General features: G+C 38.2%; 1 protein-coding gene across 3 annotated transcripts in view; it reads left to right on the plus strand.

Moving 5' to 3' along the window:
• The window catches only part of Usp48 (ubiquitin specific peptidase 48), a 66,587-nt gene that overhangs the window by 17,291 nt on the left and 32,158 nt on the right, over positions 1-17,138 (plus strand). For 2 of the 3 annotated variants that reach the window (XM_076861097.2, XM_076861100.2), the window contains exons 4-12: positions 143-299; positions 2,956-3,083; positions 3,756-3,880; positions 4,382-4,490; positions 6,205-6,338; positions 7,163-7,245; positions 10,770-10,949; positions 13,080-13,208; positions 13,868-14,017. In XM_076861097.2, coding sequence (XP_076717212.1) covers positions 143-299; positions 2,956-3,083; positions 3,756-3,880; positions 4,382-4,490; positions 6,205-6,338; positions 7,163-7,245; positions 10,770-10,949; positions 13,080-13,208; positions 13,868-14,017 — 1,195 coding nt within the window. The remainder of the gene's footprint in view (positions 1-142; positions 300-2,955; positions 3,084-3,755; positions 3,881-4,381; positions 4,491-6,204; positions 6,339-7,162; positions 7,246-10,769; positions 10,950-13,079; positions 13,209-13,867; positions 14,018-17,138) is intronic. The other variant, XM_076861098.2, reaches the window with a different exon arrangement.

Consider the following 17,138-nt stretch of genomic DNA (forward strand, 5'->3'; position numbering starts at 1 on the left):
ACTAGCTGTGGAGGCTCAAGATGGCTGTATACCATGTTGGTTGGGGCAGTCTTAAAAATCTTTAATCTGAAAATTTTTAAATAATGCTCCCTACAGACTTTTTGTTTAAAAGGGAATGAATTTTATGATCTTATTTCTGCAGAACTCATTCGTGGGCCTGACGAACCTGGGAGCCACTTGTTATGTCAACACATTTCTTCAAGTGTGGTTTTTAAACTTGGAGCTGCGGCAGGCGTTGTACTTGTGTCCGAGCACCTGTAGTGACTACATAATGGGAGATGGTGTCCAAGAAGAGAAAGGTGGGTTGGGATTGGGAGGGGAGTGTGCCAGCCAGGGCCCTTCTGATCCAGCTGAAGGGAGTGAAACCAAATGACCAGTACATGGCAGGTGCCAGGCTCCGTGCTGGGTCCTATAGAAATGGAGTCGGAATTTAAGGTAGTTTCCCTTCTCCCTCTCTTGTAGAGATCATTTTGACATGAAAATGGTTACTGTTCCAATTAAGGAAGCATATTTGGTTATTCTTAGTAAGTTTAAATCTATAGATTTTCTGTGTAGTACTCTGTGATTATAGTCTTTTAATTTGTAGTGATTGGTAAAAATTAGTAAGGCAGAAAAGGTTGTTATTCTGTTGCCTAGTTTGACAAACTTAATAAATATTTCAGTGTAACCACAGTCCTTGGGCCTCATTCCCAATTGGCTGACTTAAATTTAATCTTAATTTTAGAGAATTTCACTTATTAGCCATGGCAAAACCAACCACTGACATGCTACTGTCCTCGTCGTAAATTTGGCAGAATCAGTTTCAAACTGTTTCTACTGGAAACTTATTTTCATGCACAGTATATGAATTATTTTTGAATGGTATTGCTTTAATGCTTTGAGATTTCCTATTTGAGTTGGGGCTTTCTGAAATGAATTCGATTCTTCTCAAAGATGGAAGGTAGGGGTTTGTGTTTTAAGATTATGCAGGTCTGGGGGCTTCACCCTGGGAACTTCCAACTCGTGCCTCCCAACTCCAAGACCTGTGCTATTGTTTTATCTTCTCTGAAAGAGGCGCATGGCCCAAGTCTTTGGATCCAAGACAGAAAGCAGGTTTCTTATGCCCATGACATCATGTAGCCCCATAGATAGTGGTAATAGTTTGGTCTTGGTTAATAGCAATCTTTGCTTCAAAACATGATGCTCAAAAAAAATTCTTTAGGGGAAAAAAATTTTTTTTTTAAAGGTACCAGGGCTTGAATTCAGGGGTGCTTTAACACTCGGCCATATTCTGAACCCTTCTTTATATTTTACCTAGTGTCTCACTGAGTTGCTTAGGGCCTAACTAAATTGCTGAGGTTGACTTTGAACTCCTGCTCCCCTTGCCTCAGCTTCCCAAGCTGCTGGGATTACAGGCATGTTCCACCACACCTAGCTCAAAAATTCTTTAGGACTTACATTATAGATGAGTGGTAGTGTTTGCCTAACAAGCTTGGGTTTGATCCCTGTGCCAAAGAAAACAAAAAACAAAAAAATTTCTAACAAAAATGACCAAAGTAATTTCTTCAAGGCTTCATTCCTGTAGTTGGATTTTCTTTTCTTTTTCTCCTTTTTTTTTTCAATCTGGAGATTGAAAACAAGGTCACACCCCCAACCTTTTTTGATTCAGTCAGTCACCCTAGTCCTGCTAAGGTGCTGAGACTGGTCTGGAACTTGTGATCCTGCTGCCTCAGCCTCCTGAATAGATAACATGTGCCACCATACTAGCTAGTTCTGCATCTTTAAATCTGTGTTCATAGTATTTTATTTAAAGTAGTGGTGTAACCTGGTACAGTGGCATATACCTGTAATCCCAGTGACACTGGGGGCTGAGGCAAGAGGATCACAAGTTCCAGGCCAGCCTCACCAACTTAATAGCCTCTTAGCAATTTAGTGAAATCCCGTTTTAAAGGGGCATGGTGGCGCATGCGTGTAATCCCAGAGGCTGGGAAGGCTAAGACAGGAGGATCACAAGTTCAAAGCAAGCGTTAGCAAAAGTGAGGTACTAAGCAACTCAGATCCTATCTCTAAATAAAATACAAAATAGAGGTGGGGATGTGGCATGTGGCTCAGTAGTTGAGTGCCCCTGAGTATAATACCTGATACACTGCCCAGCACGGTGGCACATGCCTGTGATCCCAGCTACTTGGGAGGATGAGGCAGGATGATCACAAATTTAAGGCCAGTATGAGCCTCTTGGTGTGACCCTATCTCAAAAAGTAGGATTGGGGATGTAGCTCAGTGATAGAGCATTCCTGTATTCGGTTCCCAGCATCAGAGAATGAAAAACTCAAAAACATTTGAAAATTCTGGAGAATGTTTGTGTATTTTTATGTATGAAACCAGTTCTGTGTAGTTCAGACTGGTTTCCTACTTGTGATCCTCCTGTTTAAGCCTGTTCAGTAGCTGCACCAACCTGGGATTTGATCTTTTTCACTCAAATGAGCATTGTGTGTTTGAGGTTCTTTTAATTATTCCATTTGTGGTAAGTCCACATTAATGAGATTATTGGAAAGTGTTTGGCCATCATATGCTAGTTTTTGATACAAGAATGGATGTCTCAATATGATTTGATACTAAAAAAAAAAAAGTCGTCATTATTGGTGTTAGTGGTGTAACCATTTATACAGCCTCTTCCCTTAAAGTGTGTGTGTGTCTGTGTGTGTCGGGGAGAGGGTTGGGGGATGGGACCCAGGGGCCTCAGCCCTTTTTAATTTTTGAGGCAGGTTCTTATTTGCATCAGTTGCCCAAGTTGGCCTTGAACTTGCCATCCTCCTGCCTCAGGTTCCTAAATTGTTGGGATTATAGGCCTGCACCAAGGTGTATAGGTGTATAGTTTAAATGTAAGGGTGTTTAATTATGTACTCAAGTGGAAAGGAAGTAGGACTTTTAAAATAGAAAGTAGCAACTTTTAATAAATAAACTTCTTTTCAATAGATTACGAGCCTCAGACAATTTGTGAGCATTTGCAATACTTGTTTGCTTTATTGCAAAACAGTAATAGACGATACATTGATCCATCTGGATTTGTTAAAGCCTTAGGGTTGGACACTGGGCAACAGCAGGTAAGGACTTTATTTACTTTTTAATATTCTGAAATCTTTAAAAAAATGTGGTTTTTTGTTGTTGTTGTTGTTGTTATTGGTGTTACTGGGGATTGAACCCAGGGGCACTTAACCACTGAGCCACATCCCCAGTCCCCATTTTATAATTTTTTTAAGAGAAAAGGTCTTGCTGAGTTTCAAAGTGCCTTGCTGAGTTGCTGAGGCTGGGTTTGAACTCAAGATCCTCTTCCCTGAGCTTCCCAAGTCACTGGGATTACAGGCATGCACCACTGCACCTGACTCTTAAGTGTACTTTACAATGCTTTTAAGGGAAGATGAATTAGGACATTTTTTAAAAATTAACGTGTGTGATGGGGCCGGGGGGTGTAGTTCAGTAGTAGAGCTCTTGCCTAACATGTATTAAGACCCTGGGGTTGATTCCCAGTACTGCCAAAAAAATTACATATTCTTTTGCATTTTGAATTAATTGATCTGTTACATAATCCATTACATTGCACATTATAATTTCATTTCTGAAAATTCATGTGTACAAACTGGTTCCACATGGCAGGTAGTTCTAACTTGAAAAAGTACTAACTTGAAAATATCAGTTTTTGGAAATTTTTTTACCATTTGTATTAGAGGTTGACAAGCAAAAATACAGTATTTCTTTTCATTAATCCAAACTTGTAGGATGCCCAAGAATTCTCAAAACTTTTTATGTCCTTATTGGAAGATACTTTGTCTAAACAAAAGAATCCAGATGTGCGGAACATCGTGCAGCAGCAGTTCTGTGGGGAATATGCTTATGTAACTGTGTAAGTCTGTTTCAACTTCTCATGGTACATTTTCTCCTAAGACAGTTGCTTGTGTTATCTGGGTTTCAGTTCAGGTCCCAGGTGTAGCTTTCATGGGTGATCATGGGACCTGGAGTATTTATAGTCATATGCCTCCATGGGAACCCATAAGCAAACCACTTGATAATTGCAGTTGAGCCATCCAGGTGTTGGGAACTGTAACTGGTTGGACTTTTGCCATTTGCTTTATGGCTGTGTGGAGTGAAGCATGAGTAAAATGGGCTGGATAGGACACTCAGAGATGGACACTACCTCTCTAAAAATTTCCGATCATGCAATTCATGGCCTTACCACTTTTTGTTTTTATGTAATTTTTTAGTATGTGTTGTACAAAATTTCTATGAAAGAGAACTAATTAATTAAGATACGATGCTTCTTTCCACCTTTCTACAATGTACTATAATAAAACATGATTGCTTTTCTCACTCTGATCTTAATTTTGTCACTCTCATTTTATTGTAGCTGCAATCAGTGTGGCAGAGAGTCTAAGCTTTTATCAAAGTTCTATGAACTGGAGTTAAATATCCAAGGCCACAAACAGTTAACAGATTGTATCTCAGAATTTTTAAAGGTATTCACATTTTGGCATTTATTGTTTGTTTTTTAAATGATGTTCTGAATAGTATTTAAATGTATTATGTCAGCATTTTTGATGTAAGAAGTTCTGTGATGATCTAAAACTTTTGATAAGGTACTGAAGCAGGCTGCATCTTAAAGTAATTTTTGGCTATTACAAGTCATGCATAGTATGTGTGTGTGATGGGGATATCTGAACTTTGTGACCATAAAATTGATTTACCTTTTCATGTCATGAGAATGAAAATGCATTAATTGCAAATATTTTATATCATTGATTATTTACATGGAGATATGAAAGTGGTTCCCTTTTGTTCTGAGTGGAAAACTAAGAGGAAATCTTTGTTACAATTATAAACACAGCTTATTGCATAACTAATTTTTCAAGTGCTTTACCTACTTTGCTGCCATATTTGTTAGCATGCCTGAAGTAATCATCTTTGATACTTTGTATCAAGCACTGTCTGAGCTGTTGGGAATGAGAGTAGTGAACAAGCCAGAAACATTTAGCCTTTATGGAACTGGCAGCTCAGAGCCATGAATACCAGAGAGGGTCAGGAAAATAAATTTAGGTAAGATAGATTATAGTGTGTCAGATTATGCTGTGGATTGAGAACAGCAAGGAGTCTGGGGTATGGGGGTAGTGAGCCAAATAAATAAGCACAGGGAAAATGATAGAAAAAGAGTAATTGAGGTAGCTAAGGGTTGTAGCAGACAGACCAAGTAGAGAAGAGTAGACCCTTTTCAGGACTTTGGCTTTGAGATACTTTGGCTTTTGAGATATCACTCCTGTTTATAAGCCCTTGGGCTTATAAGCACAGGAGTGATACAGTGAATTTAACCAGACCATTGTAGGTGGGGTTTTGAGAACCAGGTGGAGGCAGGGGCCAGGGTTTGCTGAAGAGTTGATGATAAACACTGTTTTGCTTTACATACATATTCAAAGTAGAGCTAACAACACTTGAGCACTGAGTATGGAGAGAATGAGTCATGGATTACAAGGGTTTGTGGGCTGATCAGCTGGGGAATGGAGTTGTCATTATTGGGATGGGAGGACCAAGGTGGGAACAGGGCTGGGAAAGGAGCTAAGAGCTTCGCTGGGTCTGTAGCTTAGGCGGAGAGTTAGCCTAGCAGGCATAGCCCCTGGTTTCTGCTCCCCCGAAAGAAAAGTTTTGACCTCATTAGATATAAGAAGTGTAGTTCTGGGGAGAAGTCGGGGTGTACAAAACCACTGAGGAAGTGGAGAAAGGTGAGGGAACCAGCTGAGCCACCAGGGGTGTAGTTAGAGGACGGTGGGTGAGTGTGGTATCCTGGAAGGCAAGTGAGGAAAGGAAGCCCGTCAGTATTGTACTGATCTGTATCAAAGAGCTGTTATGGAAATGTATAGGAAAATTTGAAAAAGAAAAAGGGCTCAGTGGTTAAGCATGCCCCTGGGCTCAATCCGTAGAACAAAAAACAAAAGCAAAAACACCTCACTGAACCAAACCTTTTTTTTTTTTTGCATTCTTGGCTTAATCTCATGAACCTGATTTAGTAATTTTAAGCAAATATATACCATTAAATATAATTTCTGCCCCCTTTTCACTATTTTTAAGTAATTTTGCATCAAAGTACATGGGACACTTCAAAAAAAATTACCTAGATTTTTAAAAAATCACACATTGGATATATAAGCACAGGTAAAACTAATATGTCATCATCTTGATCAGGAAGAAAAATTAGAAGGAGACAATCGATACTTTTGTGAAAATTGTCAAAGCAAACAGAATGCCACGAGGAAGATCAGGCTTCTTAGCCTTCCCTGCACTCTGAACTTGCAGCTGATGCGCTTTGTCTTTGACAGGTGAGAATGTGCATGTTGGAAGTGCATGGACTGAGACAGACTTGTCCTGGGCAGGATAATAAATGGGGGCAAGTGAAACTCTGGATTAGATTGTGGAAGTTACACGTGGAACCTGTGATTTCAAAGAGTTAGCATGTTATGATTTTATCATAAAATTCTTTAAGCCAATTATATGCAATCAAGAACTAGAAGATTAGGGAATCTTTTTTTTTTAATTAATTTTTATTGTAGGTTGTTCAAAACATTACATAGTTCTTGATATATCATATTTCACACTTTGATTCAAGTGGGATATGAGCTCCCATTTTTACCCCATATACAGATTGCAGAATCACATCAGTTGCACAACCATTGATTTACATATTGCCATTCTGGTGTCTGTTGTATTCTGCTGCCTTTCCTATCCTCTACTATCCCCCCTCCCCCCAGGGAATCATTTTTATCCTAAGAATTATTAGTAAAAACTGCAGTGAACTGAATCACCTCTGCATTCCTTATTACTGTCAATTTTAAGTAATTTTTTTTTTTTACTTATTATAGTAACTTCCACTTCCATGAGGATATGTCTTTCATTTGTATTTAAAATCAAGGCAGTTTTGTATATATGCACGTTTTATACTTTTCAATTTATATTTGGAATCAGTACTTTGCGTTGATACCTTTTTAATCTGTTAGTCACTGTTTATGCAATTATCGAATTGTACAGGCTTTTATGCAAGATTGCTAAACAAAACCTAGCTACTTTTGTTTATTAAAATGACTTGATAGAGCTTATTCGTTGTCTTCTGAGTGTTTTAAATATAACTGGCTTTCCTCTTTATTAGGCAAACTGGACATAAAAAAAAGCTGAATACCTACATTGGCTTCTCAGAAATTTTGGATATGGAGCCTTATGTGGAACATAAAGGTAATATATTTACCAAGCAGTAAAAATTATGAGGGAGATTAGAGCTTGTAATCTATATTCTGATAAATATTGAGTAACAATTTACTGGTAATTTCTGTTTGCTAACCTGTCTGGGAACAGATGTTTTATGAGGTCAGACAAGATGTTATTTTCCATTTTCTTTTTTTATTATTTATTATGTGGTGCTGAGAATTGGACCCAGTGCCTCATACATGGTAGGCAAGCGCTCTACCACTGATCCACAACCCTAGTCCAGTTATTTCCATTTTCTATGAGTAAGCACAGAGTAAACATTAGGTGGTTCATCAACACTGACATGATTAAAGGCAATTTAATTTGTAGTCTGGAATCACATCCTCTTGGGGGCCTGAGGCAGGCGGATGGTTAAGTTGAAATCTAGCCTGGACAACTTTGCAAGACCCTATGTCAAAATAACAAATCAGTGAGTAGTTGGTGGTAAAGCTTAGTGATGAGGTCTCTCAGTTCAATCCCCAGGACTGAGAAAAACAAATAATTTGGAAAAATGGAAAGGGTATTTTACTTATTTCTGTATTCATGCTTACTACCTTAGTCTGAATATTGTTGTCTGTGAGTCCTCATTAGAGTTTTATGCTTATATTCACATTTGTTTTCGATTTTGGTGCTAACAAGCACTATCTACACCCTCAGTCCCGTTCACATTTTGCTAAAGAAAGAAAGAAACAAAACCCGCTTTATTAGAAATGTTATGTGGTGGGGCTGGGGATGTGGCTCAAGTGGTAGCACACTCACCAAGCATGTGTGAGGCACTGGGTTCGATTCTCAGCACCTCATAAAAATAAAATCAAGATATTGTGTCCACCTAAAACTAAAAAATAAATATTAAAAAAAAAAAAAAGAAACGTTATGTGACATAGTTCCAGTGTTTCTGCTGTAATTCCCTCATCTTGTAACTGCTGTTATGTCCTGGGTTGCTGTGTATAGTTTGAACAAGAACCAATTTTTGCTCCTTTTTGTAGGGAGGGTTCTATTAATCTTATCAGGCGCATGGTTTCTGTTAGAGAAAACATCTTATACTTTTGTTGCTCTTGCCTTGATTAGAAGGACCGTTTTTCTTCTAATTTGCTCTTACTACTAATGTAATTTTAAAGCATTCAACAAATTCTCCTTTGCCCCCCAGAATATTGAGGCAGCTTACAATAGAAATAAGCAGAAAAAAAAAACTTTTAAAGAAATTGAAGTTTTGGGGAAGATTGTGTTGAATAAATAAATAAGCTTTCAGATGTGATGCTCTGTCAATACTGTGGTTTAAATTTTGCATATCCACAGAAGGAAATTGTTACAAACATTGCTTCTTGGCCTCATTGTTGTTATATTCATTGAATGAATGAATGTGGCTCTGGACACTTCACCTAGTTTGCTTCTTGTCTCCATTCTTCAGGTTATTGTGTGGAATTAGGGAAGTCTATTGGGTTATTGGCTTTTAGAGTCCAGAAATTGGTTGTGAAATCAGTTTTGACTTGACTGACTATACCAGGAACGCTCTACAACTGAGTTGTACCCCTAACCCTTTTTATTTTTTGTTTTCACATTGTCTGTCTTAGTTGTCCAGGCTATCCTTGAACTTTTGCTCTTCTTGCCTCTGCTTCCTGAGTAGCCAGGCTTATAGGTGTGCATCCCTGGACTCTATTTTTATTTTGTAGTGCTGGGGATGGAACCAGACTTCACTTAAGCTAGATGTTTGTTCTTGTTCTGCCATCAAGGTAATTTCAGCCCCCTTTTCTGTCAGTCCCAACTACCCCCCCCCCCCCAATTGCTTTCAAGCCAGAGACCGAACCCAGGGACACTTAGCAACTGAGCACATCCCCATTCCTTTTTTCTTTTTCTTTTTTTTTTTTTTGGAGACAGGGTCACTAGGTTGCTTTCTGCTTCATTAAATTGCTGAGGCTGGCTTTAAACCTGTGATTCTCCTGCTTCATCTTCCTGAGCTGCTGGGATTACAGGCATGTGCCACCACGCCTGGCCTCTTTTTCTGGTTCTTAATATATATTTTTAGTTGTAAGTGGACACAATACCTTCATTTTACTTTTATGTGGTGCTCAGGATCAAACCCAGTGCCTCACGCATGCTAGGTGAGCTGTCTACTACTTGAGCCAAAACTCCAGCCTTATTCTGATTTTTAATAAAGCATATGTTATCCTTTTTCCCCCCCTTTTTGTATTGGTTATTGAACCCAAGGGTGCTCCAATTCAGCTGTATCCCTAGTCCTTTATATTTTAACCTTGAGACAAAGTCTCACAAAGTTGCTGAGGGTATTCCTTGAGTTGTTAGGCATGTGAACCTCTTTTCCCAGCCTGGTAAATTATTGGGGTGACCGGTATGCACAACTGTGTTCAATCACTTCCAAAAAATTTTTAGCAGGGTCCAGGGTGGTAGGAATTGAACTCACTGGCACTTGACCACTGAGTCATATCTCCAGCCCCTATTTTGTAATGTATTTAGAGAACAGAGTCTCACTGAGTTGCTTAGCACCTCCTGACTGAGCCTCCCAAGTCTATGGGATTTTAGATGTTCACCACCAAGCCTGGCTATTGCTAAAATTTTGATGCACACATATAGTGTTTTCTTGGATAAATCACATGTATAACATAAAGGCTGTGATTTGCAGGTTTTATTTATTTAAAATGACATCAGAATGTAAAAATCTTATGAAGAAATCTCAGTGCAGATTCACCATAATTCTCAATGTTTTCTCTTTTCTCGTTTTTTTTTTCCCCCTGAATCAAAATTCTATTGGAACTTCTTGCTGTAGGATGAGAGATAGCATTGACCAGTGTCTTCTTATATTTTCTAATTGTCTTGCCTACAGGTTTATATTTTATTTTTTTTCAGCTTTATTGAAGCATAATGGGAAAATAAAATTGTATGACCTTAGGATATACTGTCTTATGACACGTGTGTTTTGTGAAACTAATATTTAGCACCATGGGGTTAATTTACACGACTCATCTCCCATGCTATTTGAGATCCCTAGAACTTAATCTTATCATAACTAGAAATTTGTACTCTTTGACCAATGACTTGCCTGTTTTGAAAGCAAAATTTCTTAATTACTTTCCCCCAGTCTTTTTGTACATTTATCTTTTAATGATAGTCTTTTCATTTTACTATTACATCTGATTGTTGTGATTTTTAACCAATATTTGTAGCATGGTGAGTGGCAGCAGTTTTCTTCGTAAGTGTGTAGCACAGCTAGGCTGCCGGATAACTTATCAACCCCACTGCCCAGAAGACATTGGTAGAATTTATAGAATTCTGTAATATCCACCAGTAGAATTTATAAAGGGAATGGAGATCCCAAGGGCATGCTGTTAAGATGCTGTCTTCTACGTTACTTTGTTAAACTAAAATTTTTTTTTTTTTAAATCTTAGGTGACATGCTTTGAATTTTGATAGACTCAAGGAATTGTATTCATCATAATTCATGTTTGCATGTAAGAAATATTGTTAGCTGAAATTTCTTTATGTTCTCTCTCCTTCTGTAGGTGGGTCTTACGCCTATGAACTCAGTGCAGTCCTCATACATAGAGGAGTGAGTGCTTATTCCGGCCACTACATCGCCCATGTGAAAGATCCACAGTCGGGGGAATGGTATAAATTTAATGATGAAGATATTGAAAAGATGGAGGGGAAGAAATTACAACTAGGGATTGAGGAAGATCTAGGTAAAACCTTTAAGTTGTGAGTGCCCTTTTAAAATATAACTTTTTTTTTTTTTTTACTGGAAATATTTGATACATTATTATGGCCCAAGATTGTCGTGGACTATCGAGGATTTCTGCATTGAAGTGTTCGCAAAATCCCTGAAAGTTTTCCTTATTAATGTCTGCTTTTAAAAGAAAACTTGTTTTGCTGTAGAGATGGTTCCATAATATCATGTTTTCAGGAAAACTCAATAGCAAATAATTAATTTTTCTCTTACCAGGTTTATTTCATGGGGCAGGTGAGGATTGTGGGAATTAAGCTGAAAAAGATGAAGAGTATACTCAATGTTGTAGGATTTGTTCTTTTCCTTGGGTCAAGATATTTAATTCTGGGAAAGAGGGCTTCATTCTTCGTGTCTCCTCTTACCTGTTGAGTGTGTTGTCCCTTCTCAGGTGTGATGTGGTACCTCTGGGGAGCCAGCTGCCTGGTGTTGTGCAGTGGCCAGATCTGTCGGAAAAAAGCTCCTTGTAATGCTCTCCTTGTCTCCACTGTCTTTGGCCAAAGTACCCGTTTACTTCCCAAGTTGTGGACACCCTTTCTAGGTAGAGCTATCTCACCCGAGCTTTTGGGCAACTTCCCCTCATCCCTGTCATTTGGGTTGAGGAATCTGAACAGGAGAAAAGGAATGGGAGTAGACCTGAGTCCCCTGCCACTGCTATTTAAAGGGTTAGAGCCCGATTTCCTTGGTGTCCACAGGGAGGAGCGTTGCAGTTAGGGTGCTCTCAAGGCATGATGGTCTCTGTGTCTACTCAGGCTCTGACTACATTCTGGAGACGGAATTTAATTTTAAATCACATTTACATGCTTATAGACTTTTAGTAAAATTCCTGTTTTACATAGGGAATACTCAGTTCTTAATAATTATTATATATATTTTTAAAATTTCTTATTTTTTAGCTATAGAGGACACAATACCTTTATTTATTCATGTGGTGCTGAGAATAGAATCCAGTACCTCACATGTACTAGGCAGGCACTCTACACTGAGTTATAAGCCCATCCCCCATTTATATACTTTTTTTAATTGTGGGATTCTTCCTGGGAACACAGTTGAGTTATATCTTTGTAAGTATGTATGCCTCACTTTTCAGTGTTTTTTTAAACAGAACCAACAGGATATCTCTGTGTGTGTGTGTGTGTGTGTGTGTGTGTGCGCGCGTGCGTGAGAGAGAGAGAGAGGGAGAGAGAGAGAATTTTAATATTTATTTTTTAGTTTTCAGTGGACACAACACTTTGTATGTGGTGCTGAGGATCGAACCCGGGCCGCACGCATGCCAGGGGAGCGCGCTACCGCTTGAGCCACATCCCCAGCCCCTTCAGTGTGTTTTGTTTTGTTTTTTGATCCAGAGATTGAACCCAGTGGTACTTAACCACTGAGCTGAATCTCCAGTCCTTTTTAATTTTAATTTTGAGACTGGGTCTTGCTCAGTTGCTGAGGCTGTCATTGAACTTGGAATCTTCCTACCTTAACCACCCCAATTGCTGGGATTACAGGCATTTGCACCCAGCTATTTGAGTCTTCATTAATACTCATTTTAGTCAGAGAGTTATACGATTAAAAGTCCCTTTATGTTGTCCTATCTTCTACATATAGGTAGTACTAAAATGTTAGAAGTTAGCTCAGTGGTAGATCACTTATTTTAGTATGTGTGATACTCTGGGTTCAATCCCTGGTGCACAAAAGGGAGAAAAAAAATGCCTTCAACATTCATTACTGTATTCCATCCTGAACTTGTTTGAGTTATTTTATATTCTGTGTTATAGAAGGTAATGATGCTCTTCAGGTGGAGACGAACATTTTCACTTTCCTCTTTGCTCCCTACAGTAGTATAGTGTTCTTCCAACTTTTTTACTCAGGTATTATGTGGAAGAACGGTGAACAACTTTTGTTTCCCTTTGTATTTTTAAAAATCCTTCATTTTTCACCATGAATTTAAGTAGTTCTTAAGAACCTGCTATGGACTTTGAATGTTTTATTAGATTCATGTTAAAGTATCTTTGGAATTGTTTTTACAGTGCCCCAACCACAATGATAAACAAATAGACTGAGGGCGTTCTAGTTAAGTCTTCTTCTGTTTTTTCTACCTCAGCAGAACCTTCTAAGTCCCAGACCCGAAAACCAAAGTGTGGCAAAGGAACGCATTGCTCTCGAAATGCATACATGTTGGTTTATCGACTGCAGACACAAGAAAAGCCCAACACGATGGTTGAAGTTCCAGGTAATCCCTTTCCTTGGATCATACCAGGAATGTGTTTTGGAATGACATGATCAAAGGTTAATGATAAGCAGAGATTCCTTTAAAGTAGTGAGCTTTTGAAATAAAGAGCCTTAGGACTGTTCCATTACCTTCCCCACCCCCACTCCAAAGAAAAGCAGAAGCAGTCTTTAAACAATTACAAAGGTAATCAGGACTTCTGGTTTTATCTTGTTCAGTTTATAGAGCAAAGAGTTACTAACTGCCCAAGGCAGTCTTCTGTTGGCTTTCCTAGTTCTGTGCCAACCTCTGTGGCATCATCCGTTACAAAGTGGTGTTTTTGAGCCATTTGGTGGTTCTAGGTGACTGGCATGTCATAGAGAAGTAGGTAGGGAGCAGGGGATATAGTTTAGTTGCTAGAGTGCTTGCTTTGCATGTACAAGGCTCTGGGGTGTAATTCCCCGCACCATATGTGCGTGCGCGAGCACACACACACACACACACACACACACACACACGTAGTAGTAGGTAGAAGGGGATTTTTCTAGTGTTATTGACAGTTTCTACCAGAATGGGAGACCATAGTAGGAAGTTGTCTCCAAAGCTTTAGCTGATACTTGATATCTTTATCCACATTACTACCTGAATTATAAAGTTGTTTTTTGTCTTTTTGTTTTGAATAGCCTTTCTTCAAGAGCTGGTAGATCGGGATAATTCCAAGTTTGAGGAATGGTGTATTGAAATGGCTGAGATGCGTAAGCAAAGTGTGGATAAAGGAAAAGCAAAACACGAAGAGGTTAAGGAGCTGTACCAAAGGTTACCTGCTGGAGCTGGTCTGTAAGATATTCTAGGACAGCACTGTTGTCATTAAGTGCCTTGTGTTGTTTATGTTCACAAAAAATGTATCTGAGCAGACTTTTTCCTGCCCTTTCTATACCCCATTTAAGCAGTTTATACATTTGAAATTACTATGTAAACCAGTAATAACATGATGTGTAGCATTCCCTACAGTTCTCATTAACATGTACTTTAAAATTGGGAAGCTGTTAATAAATTGTAAGGTGTAGGCCAGCACTCTGCAGGTGTGACTTCTGTAGATTTTTCCACTTGGTGAGATACGCATTTGTTTCTAAAAAATTATCTAATTGCATTACTCTGGAAGCAGTTTGTCTCTCTTGTTTCTTTGCATATTTTGTTCCCTAATAGTATTAATAGGCATATTTTTATGAGGATGATTTTTATAGTATTTGATTAACTTGGAATTTATTACCAAATCTTACAAGGGGGGTAGAATAGTTTTCTGGTTCATTGATTTCTTTAGATTAGTGCACATAATCCAGCCATCCTTTTTTACTGTTTATCCAAATGTATGCAGTGTCTCAAAAAGGAAACCAACTTTTTGAAGGCTAACATGCCTTTGGTTATAAGTTACGTTTGTCATTTCACAGACATGAGTTCCCCATATCTAATTGTAGCTGATGGAAGGCAACTTAGTTCTAGGCAGCTTGCACTTATGGTTTTCTCTTTTTGATCTCTTAATTTTTCAATTACAGTTACACCTTTAAACAAAGATGATTACAAATTGCCTTAACAATAGCTTTTTAAAAATCTTTCTAGGGGCTAGGGTTTAGCTCAGTGGAAGAGCTCTTGCCTAGCATGCGCAAGCCCCTGGGTTCAATCCCCAGCACCTTAAAAAAAAAGTTCTTAAAAAAAAGTTCTTTTCAAACTGCTTCTTCATTTGATTCTGACCCTTCTTTGTAACCTGTTATTTGAACGCTGTTTGAGGGTTGAGATTATCCTAAAGAATTGGACTGATAATTCAACAGGAAATTATTTGGAAAGGAACCCATGATTCACACCTAAATTTATCCGCCTTGTTCAAAGGAGTTGGGACCTAGAAATTTGTTTTCTGAACTTGATTCACAGTTTCCTGAATTCTGCACAAGAGAAAAAGACTTCCTGGATCTAAAGTGACATGCTGTTGTGAGGGCTGGGGGTGTAGCTCAGTGGTAGACTGCTTACCTGGCTCGCAAGAGGCCCTGAGTTCGATTCCAGCACTAAACAAAGAAAAAAGAAAGAAAGAAAGAAATGCTGTGAATATTGTGAACCACTCTATAAACTATACGGTCCAAAGTTGTTATATGTCAAATTATCACTGTGCTTCCCATGGCTGTTTTAGTTAGTGTATAAGAACCTGTGCTTATGTTTTTAGAGTATTTCTCCATGTTTTATCAACTACAAGGTTTATATATATATTTTTTGTCCATTAGTAATAATTTGCGTTGTGGGAAGTTACGTTGTCCTTAAAATGATGTAAAAGTCTCCAAGTCAGTGACCATGTTTTGTGCTGCCAAAGTTTTCATTATGCATTTTCTAAATCTTTGTGAACATATTTTTTAAAGGGCCAATTATCCTAACATCTCTGAGGATATGAACACTTTGGCTCTTGTTATTTAATTATTTAGTTTGAAACATACTTAAATTATTTCTAGGTAAAGTGTTTCAAATATTTTTGGTACTGTGACTGTTCAAATATCTTTGATACTGTGATTGTTCTAGGCTTGTATCTTTCCAAAAGAAAATTTGTTGCATTCAAAAGATTTTTTTTTTTAAACTTTGGTTCAGAGGGGTTTTTTGTTTTGTTTTGTTTTGTTATATTTCCCTTCAGTAAATGTTTTAACAGTTGCTCTCCTGGTTCAAGCACTGAGATGACATACAGTCTGGTATCCTCACCTTGACCATGAGAGTGGACTCCTTCCTGGGAGTTGGCTGTATGCCTTTGGAAGGCAATACTTAGCAGTTGACTGAATGGAAAATACTAGGGGCCACCTTTGAGAGCTTTGCTACTGAGTCTTTTTTTAGGGAGAGAAACATTTGTAGTATAATAATTTTGCCAAAAGCAAAGTCTATCTTGTTTAAATAAGCCTTGTGCTATACCCCTGTTCTCAGGGACACTCTTGGAGAGATCCATACAGTTCTTAAAAATAAATTGAAAATAGACCTTGTGAACATAGCCACTCTTCTTTTATGGGTCCCCCAGCACACTAAAATGAAATCTGGAAAATGGCTGAGTTAATAATCAGTGTGGTATTAGGTCACTATGTGAACCCATTTTCTGCTCTCTTCTGTTCTTACTATAAAACCATGCATACTTTTTCTAAAACTTTGTATCTTATATTGACCTATTTAAAAGCTAGAACAATAAGCTTTGTTTGGAAGTTTTCAATAGGTCTCTAACAGGGGATTGGAAGATGTTAAAAGTACCTGCCTTTTTTTGACTCATAGGTGTTTAGGGTCATCCTGGGCCTGGATTCCAGCAGATACCTCCTGGGAAAGGAATTACGTACACTTGAATTTTCCTATATTTCCTTTCCTTATAATGAGTAGTTTCTGATGGTTTTATTCTTTCAATTGGCAAAGTAGACATTGCCCTCTCTTCACTCTCTCTAGCCTGGGTTGATCAGAACACCTAGTAAATTTTCTTGAATAGTTGCTCTGTATCATAATCTGATTTACCCTTCTTTGAGAGTCTTCAGATGACTCATAATTTTAATCTATGTGATATACCTGGGACAAGATTAGAGATACTGAGCCTTTTATTTCCCTCTTAGTGCTCATTTATCTTTACATTCTTGAGATATACCCAGTGTGCCCTGTCCTTGCAGGTTAAACTGCATAAATGACAAATAAGAAATTGGAGGTGTTTGGAAAATAATTGATCTTACCATGTTATAGGATGTCAGAACTATGTGACCTGTACCACATCTTAAGGTCTCCTGGTTTATATGTTGTGTGAATGCATAATTAACTTTTCTATATCTCTTTCCTTCCAAAAAGCTCAAAATGCTTCATATATCTTATCTTTTACACTCAACAACATCCCTGTGAGGTAGGTAGAAGGCAGGTATTATTACCTTCATTTTACAGATAAAAGACCTGAAGCATAGAGTTTAA

This window comes from Callospermophilus lateralis, chromosome 7 (genome assembly GCF_048772815.1).
Source record: "Callospermophilus lateralis isolate mCalLat2 chromosome 7, mCalLat2.hap1, whole genome shotgun sequence".
Classification (NCBI taxonomy): Eukaryota; Metazoa; Chordata; class Mammalia; order Rodentia; family Sciuridae; genus Callospermophilus; species Callospermophilus lateralis.